Source organism: Anser anser (assembly GCF_964211835.1).
Source record: "Anser anser genome assembly, chromosome: 1".
In the NCBI taxonomy this organism is placed as follows: domain Eukaryota; kingdom Metazoa; phylum Chordata; class Aves; order Anseriformes; family Anatidae; genus Anser; species Anser anser.
In genome coordinates, this window is record NC_139720.1 from 163,547,131 (window position 1) to 163,566,083 (window position 18,953).

General features: G+C 36.3%; 1 protein-coding gene across 1 annotated transcript; it reads left to right on the forward strand.

The window, feature by feature from the left end:
- Positions 1–551: 551 nt before the first annotated feature.
- On the forward strand, positions 552–18,049 carry SLITRK1 (SLIT and NTRK like family member 1). Its single transcript, XM_083833186.1, has one exon. The coding sequence runs from the start codon at positions 685–687 to the stop codon at positions 2,761–2,763; it is 2,079 nt and encodes a 692-aa protein (XP_083689312.1). The 5' UTR covers positions 552–684; the 3' UTR covers positions 2,764–18,049.
- Positions 18,050–18,953: the final 904 nt, after the last annotated feature.

Genomic DNA, 18,953 nt, shown 5'->3' on the forward strand with positions numbered 1-18,953 from the left:
GGGGCTCGGCGGCCAGCGCCTAGGCAGCGCCTTCAGCACCGGCAGCCCGGACAGCGCCCGGCGGGCGGCCCCGCGGCTCCGCGCCACAAGGTCAGCCCGGCGCCGAGCCCGAGCCCGAGCCCGAGCCGGAGCCGGAGCCGCGCACACGCGCAGCCTCCGCGCGCACCGCGGCGCGCTCCGCCCGCTCCTCTCCGGCATGCGGCGGCTGCCGGCGGCCGGCACCGTTCCCCTGACGGTGAGACAACCCGGCCGGCAGATCTCCGCTTAGCTTCTTGCCCGGGAAGCGTCAGGGAGTGAGGGGGGGTGCGGTGGGGAATCGAGGAGGGGGATTATTTTTTTTTTCCTCCTTCTACATTTTTTTTTTTTTTGCGTGCCTTGCAGTACGTGCCTGGATAGTTTGTGGATATAATTATTGATTGGAATCCAGGCTGTTGCAATTCTATGTGTGTGTTGAGGGGGGGGGGGGCGGAGAGAGAGGAGAAAAGAAAGAGCCCCCCCCGCTCCTCCGCCGACCCTTCTTGCTCCCTCTCCCCGCATTTCCCACCACCCCCCCCCCCCACCCTCCCGCCGTTGGTGGTGTTTTGGACATTTCATGTATTGAATGGACTGGAATTGCTTTCCGTGTGAGGAGGATGGTTGCTGTTACTTTGTGATGAAATCGGGAATGAATTGCTCGGTTTAAAAATGCTGCTTTGGATTCTGTTGCTGGAGACGTCTCTTTGTTTTGCTGCTGGAAACGTTACAGGGGACGTTTGCAAAGAGAAGATCTGTGCCTGCAACGAGATAGAAGGGGATTTGCACGTAGACTGTGAGAAAAAGGGATTTACCAGCCTGCAACATTTCACCGCCCCAACTTCCCAGTTTTACCATTTATTTCTGCATGGAAATTCCCTGACTCGACTTTTCCCTAATGAGTTTGCTAACTTTTACAATGCAGTCAGTTTGCACATGGAAAACAATGGTTTGCATGAGATTGTTCCTGGGGCTTTTCTTGGGCTGCAGCTGGTGAAACGCTTGCACATAAACAACAACAAGATCAAATCGTTCAGGAAGCAGACTTTCCTGGGGCTGGACGATCTGGAATACCTCCAGGCAGATTTTAATCTATTGCGGGATATTGACCCGGGAGCATTTAGGGACTTAAACAAACTAGAGGTGCTGATTTTAAATGACAATCTCATCAGCACCTTGCCCCCCAACGTGTTTCAGTATGTGCCGATCACCCACCTCGACCTCCGGGGAAACCGTCTCAAAACCTTGCCTTATGAGGAAGTCCTGGAGCAGATCCCAGGCATTGCTGAAATCCTGCTAGAGGATAACCCCTGGGACTGTACTTGCGATCTGTTGTCGTTGAAGGAATGGCTGGAAAATATACCCAAAAACGCTTTGATCGGCAGAGTGATTTGTGAAGCTCCCACTAGGTTGCAGGGCAAAGATTTAAATGAGACTACAGAGCAAGAGCTGTGCAAAAAGAACAGAGTGGATTCTAGTCTAGCTGCTCCCCCTGCCGAAGAAGAAACCTGTGATCCTGGTCCCATTCCAACCCCCTTTAAAATACATGGCAAGGAAGACCCTGCCACACCAGGATCTGTTCCAAACGGAGGTACAAAAATTCCTGTCAACTGGCAAATCAAGACTAGACCCACTGCTGCTGTGTCGACAGTTAGCGCAAAGAGCAAGTTGCTGACTACCTTGTCCTGCCCTCAGATCTGCAGCTGTGATCAGATCCCTGGCTCAGGTTTAAAGGTTAATTGCAATGACAGGAATGTGAGCAGCTTGGTGGATTTGAAGCCTAAGCCATCCAATGTGCAGGAGCTGTTTCTGAGAGACAACAAAATACACACCATCAGGAAATCCCACTTTCTGGATTACCGGAAACTTAATTTACTTGATCTGGGCAACAACAACATAGCCACCATTGAGAACAACACCTTCAAGAACCTCTTCGATCTCCGATGGCTGTATATGGATAGCAACTACCTAGACACCCTGTCCCGGGAGAAATTTACTGGGCTGCAAAACCTGGAGTACCTGAATGTGGAGTTTAATGGGATCCAGCTGATCATGCCTGGCACCTTCAATGCAATGCCCAAACTGAGAGTCCTCATCCTCAACAACAATCTACTGAGGTCTCTCCCAGTTGACGTCTTCGCCGGGGTCTCACTTTCCAAACTGAGCATACACAACAATTATTTCATGTACCTTCCCGTGGCGGGGGTGCTGGACCAGCTCACCTCCATCACCCAGATCGATCTGCATGGCAACCCGTGGGACTGTACTTGCCCTATCGTGCCTTTCAAACAGTGGGCGGAGATGTTGCGCCCCAAGGTGATTATGAGCGATCTGAGGTGTGAGTCCCCAGAAGATTTCTTCAAGGAGGATTTTGAGTCTCTCTCCAATGACGTGATTTGCCCTCAGCTGAAAATATCACCCACACTAAGTTCTACCAACAAAAACAGCACCGGATTTGCAGAGACAGGTACTCACTCCAACTCCTACTTGGAGACCAGCCGGGTCTCCATTTCGGTGCTGGTGCCAGGGCTCCTGCTGGTTTTTGTGACCTCTGCTTTCACGGTGGTTGGCATGCTGGTGTTCATCCTGAGGAACAGAAAGCGGTCCAAGAGGAGGGACGCCAACTCGTCTGCATCTGAAATCAACTCCTTGCAGACAGTCTGCGACTCATCCTACTGGCACAACGGGCCCTACAGCACCGACGGGGCCCACAGGGTTTACGACTGCGGCTCCCACTCCCTGTCGGACTGAGGCGGGGTCGGGGGCAGCCGCCACCCGGGGACCGGCCCTGCGCTGCTGGGGAGGCACACGCCAGCCAGGAACGGCTCTGCACCTCGGCTTCCTTCTGTGAGAAATAAAACACACTCGCGCGCACTCGCCCTCGTCCCCCACTGCAAGCGCTGTGCCCGGTGCTCGCTGGGGGGAGCCCGGCGCCGGGGCGCAACCCCCCCAGCTCGGCGCAGCCCCCCCGCGACTGGAGCATCCCCCGCCCGTGCTCCCCCGGAGCGGCAATGGACGAGCGAGGACACCCTTCCTGTGGACCCGGCAGGGAAAACCACGGCTGTTGGTTTTATCGGGCTTTTGTTCTGTTGTGCTGGGGGTCGTTTTGCTTTTCTGCCCTCTTCCCTTTTGGACGCACCCTTCTCCGAAAGGCGAGGAAGAGGAGAGGGGAGGAGGAAAGGCTGGTGTCAGCCTCCTCCTGACAGCAAAGCAGAAGTGGAAAGTTGCACGAAGGCATGAATGTAATGTAAATAAATGACTCCGACTCCGAAACAGACAAATGAACAAAAAGTAAAATAATAATAATAACTAAAAACAAAAACAGTCAAACAATCAAACAAACAAAAAAAACCAAGTGCTGCATGGCTCGCATGGATACAACGCACCCCAGGAACGCTCCAGCCCCCGACTGGAAGCAGCGTCTAGTTCACACCATCATCCCTCTTACCTGATAAGTCCCTTCGTATCAAACCTTCTATATAAGAAATACAGTATAATAATAAAAGTGCCATTTCCCCATTTTTGTGTGATCAATAGGCAGTAGAAATCGTACTTTTACTGTGGAAAAATGTAAAGGTTTTATTTAAGACATAGTTGCATGAATATTCTCATCTGATTTTTTTTTTTTTCGTTGAGGAGGGGATGACTTTATTGGGAAATATCTGTTTTCTTGATGGTGGGTTTCATTTCTTTTTTGGGGGGGGGATGGGGGGAGGCTTTGATTTTGTTTTCTCTCTCTTCTTTTTCAATATACATATGCAGTATTGCCTTTCCATCTGAATGTAAAAATTAGTACCCTTGATTTATATTACGGTAACAGTGTAAACATTCAAAACAAAGCAAAACAAAAAAAAACAAGGCAGTTAAGCATGACCAATTAATGTCACTCTAGTGCTTAGGCTGCAAAGTTTAATGGTAGAAAATTCTGTGCTGTTGTAAATCTTACTATAACTTGAGGAAATCAGAACTGAGGAAGCAAGTGAAACTTACTAATTCTATTCGAGGATTTTATAATGGCATATTTTTTCAGTATTAAAGTGAAAATGTTTTCAACTCCGGGTCCTTACTATTTTTCCAGTACCAGCTCTTGCAAGTGGGTTATTTGGGTTTAGACAGAGCCTCCTTTCAGTGCTCTCTGTGTGTGCCTCTCCCTCCCTCCCCCTCCCTGCTTCCCTCTCTCTCTCTCCCTTCCTCTCATTCATTCACACGCAGAGGCATAAACACTCTTCCCCAATGTAAATAACACACAGAAGTTTCCTGCCTTCTCTTCCTGGCCTCTCCCTCTCTCTCTCTCTTTTGTAATGCGGCAGTGAATCCCTTTATTAATAATGTGAATCTCTTGCTGCTGCTGCTGCTGCCACCCCTTCTGCACACACTGCAGATATATTAGGGATGTTAGCGGGAATTTGATTTAATTAACTCTGCCTACCTCGGTCTCATTAAGCCAGAGATGGCTTTCACTGGTCAGCACTTCAGGCCTGTATGCAGCTTGCCGGAATGCTGGCGAGGTGAGGTTGCTGCATGCGGCTGAGCTCCAGCAGCTACTGAAAGTGGGAAAACTAATTAGTGAAAGGACTTTCCCATCCCTGCTCTGGATTCCTGCACCTTTAATACTAGATGCTGAAACAAACACAGTGCAGGGTTGTGGTTAGACTTCAGGCAACTTGCATTTGATCCTGTTCCTGTATGGGAAAGTGCCCCTAAACCCTGTAATACCTGTAAAGGCAAAAGCCCCTGCAAATCACTTGTAACTCAGAGCTTGAGTCCCAGTGGAGATACAGAGAATTTCAGTCACGTTGCTTCTGGCTTTCTCCAGGCAGAGAATCCTTCTAAAGAGTAAAACACCATAAGGGACTTGCTAAACTTCAAATACTGATTCAGTTTGCTTTATAGAAAATGCCCACCTTTGGGATATACAATGAGAAAACAGACATACATACACAGACACTGCAATTGATACACTCTTGAAAACGAGGCAGAAGCCTGATCCCAGGTGTTACTGAAGTATTAAACGTGAGGAAAAGATCATTCTTACAGAATCCTTTATCATTATGGAAAAGTCTGCAGTCTCCTAGAAAATACCTTGAAGTTTGTGCAGCTCTGGAAACAGAATGCCCTGTTTAATTATATAAATCATTCCTATTTCAAGGACCATTCTTTATTTCCTCCTGCTTCTTTGTTAGACTGATTGTTCCACAAGGGCATACTGTGTAAGACAAAGTGACGGCAGTAGAACCACTAGTTTGCTATTGTGCTTGAGAAGAAAAAGAAAATGCATTTACCTATAAGGCAGTATTTCTGCCCTGAAGAGGCCATCAGCTTTAATTTAAGCATAGCCCCCCCAAGATATTTAAGAATAAGAAAATACACTGGACTACCACTTAAGTCATGCTGCCTTTTCCATGATATTGCAGTAATAAAATTGAAGAAGTGAGAGCAGTATGAATATACCCCATGCTAAAAATCATTATTATGTTACAGCCACTGTTATGGAAGTTAAAATAAAAGATATAGTACATTAAATATGCCAAGTCACTGGCTGAGGCCAGACATACATGCAATCCAGATCGTATAATACTAAATATATATGATTATGATTCATCATTGAGATATAGCATAAGCTTGTAACTTTGGTCCTCCACTTTCCTTAAAGTGCTAGTTCATTGGCACACTTTCACAGAAATGTTGGTTCAACTGGGATGTTGAAGCCATGCATTTATGAACGCTTCTGTGTTGCGGGTGGGGGAAAATAACAAAACAACCCTTTTTATTTCTGTGACACTTTCTGATTTTAACACTCCCATGTGTTTATTCAATCTCTCAGATATTCTCCCTTAAGACACATAGATCATCTTACTCTCTGAGACCATATCATTATCAGGTTTTGAATTACAATGTTTATCTTATTTGTAAAATTGGCACTTCCAAGGTCATTTTATAAAACAAAAACAAAAGCAAACAACAACAAAAAAAACTCTCCCCCGAAGGAAAGAGAGAAAGAGAGAAAGAGAGAAAGAAAGAGAGAGAAAGAGAGAAAGAGAGAAAGAGAGAAAGAGAGAAAGAGAGAAAAAAGAAAGAAAGAAAGAAAGAAAGAAAGAAAGAAAGAAAGAAAGAAAGAAAGAAAGAAAGAAAGAAAGAAAGAAAGAAAGAAAGAAAGAAAGAAAGAAAGAAAAAGAAAAAGAAAGAAAAAGAAAGAAATGAAAGAGGAAGCATTAAAGGATAAGGAAGTGCAAATATGTGAAATATGTATAGTTAGCTGTCTGTCTTTAAAAACAACAACAACAACTGTATATGTTTTAATTTATATCAAGCCTGTTTTATTAATACTTTTAACATTAGAAGCCTGAATAATATGCTTCTCAATACATGATTTTTCTTTTAGGCTAATTTAAGAAGAATCTCATAAGTTCCGGCATAACATATATCACATCAAGTTACTTCTCACTTGTTTCGTTCATCACAACAGATTTCTTTTGTTTCAGAAAGGGCATAGATGAAAGAAACAGATAATTAGTTAGTTAGTTGAAACAGATAGTTAGTTAGCTGAAACAAAACAGAACACAGCAAAATATGTTTTTGTTGTTGTTGTTGTTTTGTTTTTTACCTCTGAAAACACTTCATCTAAGAATAGCCTAGATTTTAAACTGTTGCCATAGAAATATTTCTGTATGCATGGTAGCCTCTTGCATGCCATTGAAGAAGACTGAATGGAACTTTAGTAGCAAATTGATAAAGTTTTAAATTAGGTGTTACATATCTTTTTGAGCATAAGTGTACAGATGAAACTGCAGAGGTGTGTGTTATTACATTGCTTTACTAACTTTTTTGGTTGTGCCAGGTTATTTTATAACTTTAGAACAATTCCATTGAATATACAATCTTTCAGATCTACTAGGAAACTGAGATGATACAAACTGTAGCAAGAGTGGGATCAGATTTTGTCTAATGGAAAAGAAAAGGATTTGTGTACTTTATTCAGGTAGAAAAGACATAAAGTCTAGAAAAAAGGTAGAAAAAGACATAAAGGTAGAAAGATAACATTTCACTGTTTCTTAAGCTGGTGGCAAGACTCATTAGGGTAACATTAGGGCAGCAAGAAACCACGGTCTCTAGCCTCCATTAACCATGAGCTGTTTTCTAGGTCTCCCACATATAAAAGTTTCTTCTCAAAGAGAGGTAGCTCTTAGTAAAGAGGCAAACCCTTTCTCTTTTTGTTGTTGTTGTTACTGTTTTGTTGTTGTCGTTGTTTTGTTTGTTTGTTTTATTTTGTTTTGTTTTGGTCAGTGGCTTGTTCAGTTGCAAAGCAAAGCAAGATTTTGTTCAAGAGCTTAGTATAGTTGTTTATACCATTTTGATCAGCCAGAGCAAGTTTTGCTATATTTTTATGCATGTGCGGTCCAGAGTGAGCATTTCTAGATGATTATGGACTTCCTCAAATATATGTTTTTGTATTTAGAAAAGTTTCTGTAGGTATATACACAAAGTAGGACAATTTCTTTGGCTGAAACTTATTCCATGTGTATGTTCAGCTCAGATTTGTGTGACTTTTGTGATTTATGGTACAGGAATTTCAGTGCAATGGGCAGGACTTCTGAACTGGCTACTGCACAAGTACTTATTTTTTCACTATTTGGGAACAAGTCAGAAAGTGAAGAATTCACAGTATATATTGGTAAAATACCATTGCGCTAAATCACCCAGATATTTGTTTAATGTTTAAAATGCTCTGAACTGTATTAACTGTATGGAAATGGCCAATGAAAATTACAGGAATCTTTTTATTATTATCCTCAGTTTTTCCCAGACATGGAAATATTATCATTGGAGAAAATGCGGACTGAAAAGTGTTTCAAATATTGTGTTATATATTCATTCTGATTATGTATATCAGTGGTAGCTTAATGGGTAAACTTGTAACAGATTATATTCAACATAATTGTCTATAGTTTCAGAAACTGTTGTCTTATTATCTTGTAGTTGGAGAAATATAAATGAGACTCTTCAGTATTACTTCTTCACGATTAATTGCCAGGTCAGGTCAATCAACATATCATCATGCTGAATGGTTTCATTTACCCGATAAAGTTTTTGAATCAATTTCTGTTTATACTTCTTAAATGCATTCTTCAGTTATGTGAGAGAGGAACAAACTCAGAAGAAATATCCCTGAAGAAAATAGCAGTCTCCTACATCAGTCACTTGAAAGCTAAGACTGAAAATGTATAGTGAAGGAAGGACAGAAATAACCCATTGTAGAAGACACAGTTGACTCTAAGGGAATGACTGCTTTGAGTACCATTGTTTTAACGTTATTGATGGGACAAAGTGCTTTACAATACTGTTGGTTGTATCAGAACTCCTTCTCCATCTTTCTCCCTTTCTATTAGGTTGAAATATTGATAATTTCCAGAAAGTTTCCAACTAAGCCAATAGAAAAAATAATCTTAGCTTTTAATGACTTTTGTTGATATCATGGCTGTTCAGACAGAGCCCTCAAGCTTTGATCTCAAAGCAGCTTTGTATAAGCATGGCTTGTCGTGTTTGGTTTGTGTTACTTTATCATTCCTGAATCAATTGCAACTGTCTTGCAAATGGACAGTTTAGCAAAGTTCATCAAAATGTGGCTTTTGGGAAAAAAAAAAGTAAAAAAAAAAAAAAGAAAGAATAGGAAGATAGCTTTTTTTAATTTATTTTTATTTTCCTTTTAAATGAGAGTTCTGGAGAAGGGTGAAAAAGGTAGTGCAGATGAGCTATGAAAAAATTAAGAAGTGGTGGAAAAAAATATGTTATGTGTTTCACTTTCTGGATCACTATATAACCTAGAGCGTAGGTGGTATCTGTCTCACCTAGGTTGATGGGTTTGATTGAGATGCTTGTGCACAAACCAGCAGTGTCCTCAGAAAAGGATTATCTGACACATAAGCATAAGGCTGGTAGATACGGTATAAGGACTAGGGTACACTCATATGTTTTTGGAGTGTGACTAGAGCCTAGGTGGGATACATTAGAACATTTCAAATTCCCACTCATGTGGGAAGAATTGAATTGAATCATGGATATACACCAAGAGGCTGGTGACTTGGTTCACGTGGCCCACATAATTGATTTGAATTACTTTTGTATTTGAGCTGTCTGCATGGTGTTAAAAGAAAAGACTCAAGGCTAGAAAAAGATATGGTCAGCTAGTGATCACGCAAGATACTTTAAGATACCAGAAATAGCACTGTGTGTCTATGAGTGGGCAAAGGATTTAAACTCTAAATGTAATTAAGTTATATACACCTGAACCGTAAATGATTAAATGCAGTTTAGAACTAAATCAAATCCTTGAAATTATACAAAATGAACCATGTCAAAGATGGTTAACTGAGACATGGCATTTCATTTTTAAAAGATGACTTAAATTTAGAGAGTATCAGTTGGGTCAAATGTACCCCACACATTTTTTTTTCCATCTGTTTTCTTAACTTGGATTTTATTTTTGTCTTTAAAAATTGCTAGTTCTTTGACTTGGAGATTGTACCCTAATGATTGCTTTTGGATGGGATGGACTCCTATTTCAGCCACTGCTTTTAGAAATTGACATAGTACATAATAACTATAATAGAAACATCATAACATATTAGAACACTCAGGAAGAAAAAAAAAAAAAAGTAACAACAACAACAAACCCAGACAATTATTGCTTCTCCCTTAGTAGCAAATAAATGATTCTTGGGTCAAGCTTGAAATATAAATGAGGAATACAATTCTCCAGTTGAAGTCATTAAGAGGATCACAATGAGAGATAAATGCTAGCAAAGGATGAGAAAATATAGGAATAAGTGTTTTAGAAAAAAATATCTTTTATGAAAAGAAAGTGCCAAACCGTAAATGGTTTTTCACAGGAGGATTGAAAAGGGAAAAATATAATTTAATTATGGACACACTGTAACAACCTATTCACATGAGATATCTTAAAGAGAAGACAGATGGTAGGAAAGATTTAAGTGCAGGATGTAGAAGATGTGGCTAGACCCCAGAGTCTATTAGTCATATTGTAAGTGGATGTATCAATTTGCCCAAGTCGTATATGGCATGACGAAGTTGGTGGTATTGTGGGCACTCTGAAAACAATGTGAACTTTTAAAGGGAAGTGTTAACACTTAGATTGGGTACAAATGGGGAGAATGAAAACAAAAACAGTATAAGATTATTTTTTTCCACAGTTACAGCTTGGGAAGTGACTAATTCAAAAGCAGTTACTGGGGTTATAAAGACTGTTTTATTGTGTGCCTTTATTACAGAATTTTATCTGTTTTAGTTAACTTGTTAGGAATTTTGATAAACACGATCTACTCAAAATACACACATGATGTCGATTCTCTCTTATGTGTCATGGCAGTTGACCTTGACCTTGACTTGAAGTGGAAGTAAAAGGATAACCTACTGAAATAGTCTTTTTTTTTTTTTTTTTTTTCCTAAATGTTTATGCGGGTGCATTTTAACTGTGGTATTAATCTTAAATAACTATCACAAATTTTATTCTACCCTATGACACTAAACATGGTGGAGAATTATATTAATAATGGTAAAAATAATATCTTTTAGGTTAAAGGGTTCTCTCTTTTCTTTCTTTATACAGTAAATTAAGATGCATATGTCCAATAGGCAGAAAACAACCCAAATATATTTTCTCTGTCTCTCTCTTTTTTTTTTTTTTTTTGGTAGTGGCTTTTGTCATTTTAATGCTTTAACTTATGTACGTATAAGTAAGAAGATGATGCACAAAAAAAAGATGGCAAGAGCAAGAAAGAAGAGGAATGCACAGGATGAAATTATTCAGGAAGAAGAACTGTAGGCCTGAACAGCACACTGAAAAAAGCTACTGGTATTGACTTAAAGGTTCTTTGAGGAGCAGGAGGCAACAAGTTTTTGAAAGATTTTTCAATGACCATGTTGTTATTAATAAACAATAATATTAACTAACTAAAATTTTAGTTTAAGACAATAGTCTTCAAGAACAGAATAAATTATATTTAAGATAATTATTTGATAGTTTATTTTGACCTTAGAATAAGACATTATTGAAATTAAACAGTGAAAAAAAAAAAAGTGGTTCTTACTAGAGATTCTTAAATTACTAATTTGTCCAAATTTATTAGCTTAGTTACATGTGTATGTACTAAATAAGACTCAACTGTATTTTAAACAAATTCATAGTATTCATAGGTTGCAATCTGAATAATAAATGTAAGGATTCTTAGTTGATTTTTGCATTGCATCTGAGCATGTCTGTTATGTTATGGATATTGAGAATTCAATAAATGTGAAGCAAAAAAAATGCTAATAAGATTTAAAAATAGGTTTCACATTTTAGAGGATACATTATAGCTACCAGTGTTACATCATTAGCAGAGTATTGGTCAGGTAATTCTGTAATATAATTTATATATATGGATATAGTTGGTTATTTGAAAGCTATAAATTTCTGATTATGAGGCAACAAATAATGATAAAGACATTTAACAAAGACTTAAATTTAAGATAATTGCTGTGGAAGAATTGAGAGTACTCAATCATAACCAATATGATAATAAAAAAATTACAGACTTTTTCAACCTATATACTTAATCCAAACTTTTTTTTTTTTAAACTAAATCCCATCCACAGATAAACATGTGAAGTTTTCATTCATTTTTTTTTTTCCCTAAATGTTGGAGTTTACAAGTTCATTTAAAAACAATTTTTGGTGTAGAGATCAAAAAGTCAGTTGCAAATACCTGCTCTATCTTGATCAGGAATATCAGTCTTAAATTCTCATATAAAACCAAATTGTCAAGCAGTCATTTCAAACAGAAAACTTAGAAAACAACTGTGTGACATATATCCTTTAGTCCTTTTGGACTGAGTGCTCCATACCTCTTTGGCTGGAACAGGATCCTATATCTTACTAAACTAATAAAACTAGACCTTAAGTGAACCTAAGCACTGGAGCCATATCCATAATAGATAATCCATAATGGTTAATCCATCCTGAATAAATGTTCTTTTTATTTTATTTTATTTTATTTTATTTTATTTTATTTTATTTTATTTTATTTTATTTTATTTTATTTTATTTTATTTTATTTTATTTTATTTTATTTTATTTTATTTTATTTTATTATTTTATTTTATTTTATTTTATTTTATTTTATTTATTTTATTTTATTTTATTTTATTTTATTTTATTTTATTTTATTTTATTTTATCTTATTTTACTTTACTTTACTTTACTTTACTTTACTTTACTTTACTTTACTTTATTATTTTATTTTATTTTATTTTATTTTACTTTATTTTACTTTATTTTATTATTTTTTTTTTTTTTGAATTCTGTACTAGCTCTGCCCAAGACAAAATTGCTACAGAGCAGGCTAGCCTTTCACAAGTGGACACAATCAAATTTGTACTTACAATTTGAATGTAAGATTTAATTCTACTTGTTCATTTGGAAGTGTGAATATGCATGGTGTGGGTTCAACGTTTGACTCAGAAATTCATTAATGGTCTTAAAAGTTCATTTTAATTTTTGTTGGGCTTTGGTTGGTTGGTTGATTGTGGTTTTGTTGTTTTTGTTTTCACTTCCAGTTTCCCAGGGTTTAATTACAAATTTCCTTCTCATAAATCCCATAGTATATCTGTAACTGCCTCTGATGTCTCTGCTTTTGGCTTTGCCTGACATTGCTTGACTGGACAAGCATATGAGAATACATCAGCAAGAATTTTTGTTTAATTAAAGCATAAAGAAATAGGAGCGAGTTTAGTTTGTCATGTGGGATAATATTTTATATTAAAACTACTAGAATAAATTGGCAGGATTAACTTAAATTGCGGTAGTTATGTCCAACAGCATAATACATAATTCTTTTTGAACTCAGGTTAGACATATAGGACTGGATTTTAGAAGGATCTTAAAGCCTTTGAGTTGTCCGTGGTTAGATACTTGACAGTTTTACGGAATCCTAGGGTACCTGAGATACTTGTACAGGTTTAAAACATTTTATTTTTCCTGACTGGTAACTGTATTCGTAGCAAGATGCTTTAGCATACATTAAGTGGATGATTACGTTAAGGCATCTCAAGTGTTCCCTGGCTGGAATGCAAGAGCCATACTGTGAGCATATGAATTTAAAGATCTCGGTCAGTAACCAAGCAGCTCCTAAGGTTGGGTGAGCTAAATCATCACTTTTATCATCACTACTTAACTTGTATATTGCTAAAGTTAAGTGTGATAAATGTCACGCTTATGAATAACATCTTCAGGATGAAACTTTTGATTAACAATAAGAATGTATACATATAAAAAGGGAGCCAAAGACTATTCTTCATATATTCATATCTTTTTTTCCTGTCAAATCACAGCTTACTATAAACAAAACAAAACATTGCAGATACTTACAATTGATGATCTTTGGTGAACTTTTTTTTTTTTTTTTTTCAATGTTATGACACAGACAGGTATATATTTGCTTGTAAAATAAAAATAACAACAGCAACAATAAAAATGAGGCTTTTTGTGAAGTCTTTTATTTTACTTTCATTTTTTCAAAGGAGTCCCCCTGTTGGCTTCAGGAGAACATCCCTATATTAATTCAATACTAATGAGATCAGAATAAGGCTTTATAATGGACAAAGAATATCACCCAACTAGCCTTTATAGCAAAATTTATGCTTAATTTTTTGATAACTACAAAATATTTTATGTAATATTGCCCCAAATAAACATAGAAAAAACTAGTTTATTTTACTAAATTTGGTCCAATTAAACAATAAAAGCTACAACAACAACAACAACAACAACAACAAACAAAACCGCCACCTATATATAGGTATGTATATATATATAAGTCAATAAAAGGGAAAGATGAAAATAGCTTAAGTCCAACTCCTTGCTTCTTAGAAAACTAAGCTAAGTACTTATGTCATTAGTGACTGACAGTTACCAATCACGGACTTCTCCATCATCTCTGAATCTGTAGAATGAGTATAATTCTAGGTAAAATCCATAATGCACATATTTATTATGTGTATAACCACAACTATATAACCACAATTGGCACTAACTGACAAGCCAGATTGAAGGTATCAGGTCAGAGGTCAAGATACTAGATTTTTTTTTCTTCTTCTGTTTATGAAACCATGATTCTGACAAAAGGTCTAAGCTTCCTTAAATCAGTTTTGATTATGTTTTCTTGGACTGTAGATTATATACATCAGATTGATAGATGTGACTATTAAGACTTTTTGTTTGTCATAAGCTCTGAAGCTGAGTTTTTGTATACTCTGATGAATTTCTCATATTTGCCTCCTACTGAGCAAGTCACCTTTGGCTTTCTGAACAGTCAATGGACAGAAGTGGGAGCTTTAAGGCTCAACATGATATTTGGGGATGTCAAGAGCTGTTCAACTGCAGACTAAGACACCAAATAAAGGTTCCTAAATACTCTCATATGGATATGAATTGAGTGCTTAAACTCTTGTTACAGACAGTGAAGGTTTAGTCAGTACAGTCAATGGAAAATAGAAATAGTTACAACTCAGTTTATATAGACACTTAACAAGGAACTCATTTTTTAAACATTTAATATCATTTGGGTTTCTGGGGGTATCCCATCTGGCCTCTAGCTGTCACTAGACTGCAATTCTTTTATTGGCCGTGTGTCGTATCTATGAGCCCCATGGGTGTGCTGCATGTCCAAGGTATCCTAAGGCATCTCAAGTGGTACCAGTCATTTACATTTCAGCAAAGACTATGTTTCTCATTGTATCTGGAACTTAGATACTTTGTTCACCTTGGGACAGCTATGTTTGGAAGTCTTAATCTCTAGATAAACCCTATCCATATACAGAAAGAAATAAAGTATGTTTAAAAAGTTTTATTTCTTTCCATTGACTTTAACAGGAATATGAGGCACCTAGTCTCAATATATATCTATAACTATAGATAGCTGCATTTCCTCAAATTAATTCCACACTTTGTGTCTTTCATACTCCTTTGCTGTAAAATGGCATATTTTCATTAATCATCCTGCATAGAGACATGAGGATTCAGGTATCTAGCCTCCCCCTCTTCCCCCTTGCACTAGCATGACAGGATAACTGGAAAATACTGGCTCTACACTTCATCTGATATCCCAGTTTCCACAGTCACTTTCCACCACATCTGAGACTCTGATTCCATGAGGAAAGGGTCCTACTCAGCATAGACATATTTGATTCTTGGATTATGTCTTGTTTTGAGTGGTAGTAGTGGTGAAATATGGAAGTTTTAGCTCTTAATCTCTCAGGGGCATTAAAAGCACAAGTGAAATTTGAAAATATGAAAATACGTGGAAATTGTTTCCTATCTCAGAAATATCACATATATGCAGAAATGTTATGTCAATTCAAAATAAGTCATGCTGATGGCTGTTAATGAAAGCAGTATTTTCCTCCATTCATACATTCATGTTGTATTTATTGTAGAAAATTACATGCTATTACATAAAAATCCATGTTAAAGATAAGTTTATACTTTCCTCCTGAAAATAATTTTGAAGTTATGAGTAGGATTAGTGGAGACCTTGACAGGATAAAACACAAAATGTTAAGAATTTAACTATTTTAAAAGTTCTCTTACATGCTTCAGAAACAAGGTGTAAAATTCATTTCCAAGTTAAAGTTACTAGAATTATTTTTGAATTTATAGTAATTAACTATATGGCCTGTTATCTTCAGTCAGATTTAAAAGATTACAGAAAACAGCATTAAAGCAAAAATGAATTGGCCTGAATTACTTAGTTTCAGAACCATCAGCAATGGTTTTAAATCAAATAAATGTTGTCATCTGGCTTCTGTCTCTCATGAAAAAGACTGTACTACATAACAACCATACATAATTCATAAAAGATAGTTTTGGGAAAAAAAATACTTCCCAAAAGCCTGTATTGAAATAGAATTATCACTTGAAGAGAAATCCAAGGAGGGTGAAGCAGAATGAGGAATTTCATGCTGTATTTTTCACTACATTAGGCAGCCTGTGTGTGACAAACAAAAACAGATCAAGTTTTCCTTCCTAATTAACTATGAACCTCACAAATTATGCACATGAACACAATTCTGTGAGCAAGTTTTAATTATTTTTCATGTTAATATAGTACTTCAAACTACATATTGTACATGACTATTATGTTCATCACCACACTGTCTTGCTCATCAGGTTCAGCATGTTATTAAAATTTTCACTGAATTGCCCTACAGAATGGTAGAATAGTTTCAGTTCATTAACTTTTCTCTCATTTTACCATCTATCAAAGTAAAGTTTCAAGCTTGAATTCTATTATATAATTTGTGTAACAAACCATTTGTAAATGACCGGGTAGATCTTGGAGACATTTTTTAAAATCGAGTTATATATTTTTTAGCAGTTTCACAGTATTTTTAAATAGTCACATGGAAAATCAATTGCGATATATAGATAAGTCTTCAGAATTATGAAGGAAGACTTTTGCCTTTTCAATTCAACAGCAGTTATGATAATAATGCATTAGTCATGGTGGAAAATCTAGAGCTGCCTTACAAAATTGGAACAATTGTTTTGCATTCCAAGTTTGAGGTATTTCAAAACTTTCAGACCACATGCATAGACAAGACTAAAATAAAAGCTGTCTCACTTCTTCATCCCTTTATTTTGATAATATATAATAGAAAAGCATCTCAAATAAATATAGAAATTAAGTTTAAAAACAGTAATAATGTACCAAAAGAAAGGAAAGAGGTGAATAAATAGTATTGTAGTCAATTTTATAAACAAATAAATAAGCAGACAAAAAAACTTCATAAATTGTAAGATACATGGAAGATTTTTCTCTTTCCTTTCACAACCTCTTTCTTCCTAGTGATCTCTACATAAGAACCCTGTTAACATCTTTAACATATCGCTTACCCACCCACCCGTATATAAAATATGATAACCTTATTTTAATTTGAAATATACTTCCATGAGCTGACATTCAAATCAAGGAGTGTGAGACTATCTAATAGTAGAATCATTATATTCCTATTCATAGTCTTTTACACTGAAGTAAAAAATCAACATAAACAAGGCCTAATCAAAGTTGATATTATATTTGCTTGGTTTTGTGAATGCTGTATTTCACTATATCTTACAAATCAAAAAATCAATGTATTCAGTGAAAATAATGTAGTAATGGTTGGCAAATCTTTGACCACTATATTCTGTTCTTAGGTCCCTGTATTGACTTGTAACAACATAATATCTAGAATATCTATTTTTTAATATAATATCTAAAACATATGTTTGAATTGGAGCAAATACAGGTATGAATATGCTGGTGAGCATATTCATAAATGGAGTGTTAATCAGAAACCAATTCTTTCTTTATAATTTGGGCACTGAATAAACAGCTACTGAAGAAAACTTTTTCATATTGATGTTAAAAGAGTGAATAAAGCAAGTAAATTAGAATCTTAATGTATATATCATTTAAGCCACCTTAAAGTATCTGAGAAATCTGTATGGTGATGGTAGATGTGACACAGTATGTATAAGAACCTTCTGGAGAGACAGCTGGAGACCATATACTGTAGTCTAGGAAACCTGAAATGTTGCTGACACCTCTGTTAAGGCAATTGAATAAGGAGGAGAAAAGTAATAAATAACACTAATATCAGTTGGCTCAAGATTCCTACCCAGGACTCTTCTTAATCTGTTAAAAAGTCATACTGCTTCATATTTTTCTTTTCTTTGTCATGAATTATGCTTTTATTTACAGTTAAACTGCACACAGGAATTTTCTTTCCACCTCATGTAATGTAAATTATATATGAATTTCAAGCATCTTCTTGTTTCAAGTGTTATAACTGCTGGTAGAACACAGGCTTTATGTTGAAAGCTTCTAAACAGGTAACAGTATCAGTGGTTCTCTATTAACTCAGAAAGGCAAGTCTTTTTACCAAAAAAAAAAAAAAGTAAAACTGAATAGCATTAGTTAAAGCAAATATGAAAGAAAAATGTTTATAGTTCTATAAAAAAAAAAAAAAGGAATGAATTTTCTTTTTTCATTGATGAAATATACAAACCAAGTAAAGAAAAATAAATGTCTTAGAAGTAGCAGTGTCTGTCATTTTAAAATTCATCATCAGGCCTTAGTATAAGTGAAAGACTTTACTTAATCTTTTTATACCCTTGGGCTGGGTTCATATCAAATAAATTATGGCAGCTATCAAAGGTACCTAAACTAAAAATCAAACCATTTATAGATATTTCTACAGTCAGTCAAGAGTGAGAGAGGTACTGCTAAAGACTGTTCTTAATACAGGTGTATCTTAAGTAAGATGAAGTGCCTAACATTAAGTTGGATGAATCAATGACCTGGAATTTAAAAGAAAGTTCAGACTTTTTTGCTTAATTATATGATTTAAAATGCCCTTTTTTTGGAAATATCAGCTTCTTTTACTGTCACTGAAACTACATATATATGTGAGGGTTCAATTCTTTTAAATATTAGGGTCCACTCACAAAAACATATCTAAAAGTATAACATGAAACACTCTGTTTGAAAGAGATGGCTTTCCACTTTCACTGATACCTGTGCAGGATTTATAATATTTTTTTTTTTTTTTGACTCCAGGAAGTTTTGCCTTATTAAACTATTACATAATATTCTTAGTAAATTATTGGTTACACTAAACATTTTTTCATGATGATGTATATTGTGTATTCAGTTGAAGTAATTCTACTTTTTCATTTCCAGACCCTATTTATTCATTCATTAGCTGGATTTGCCATATTTCTGTGCAATACTTCTTATGTCTTACGTATCTTCTGTGTACTTGTAATATATATGAGTTCTTAACATTGGCATAGTCTAATTTATATGTTTTGGTATAGATTAAGAGGTATGTATAAGAAATGT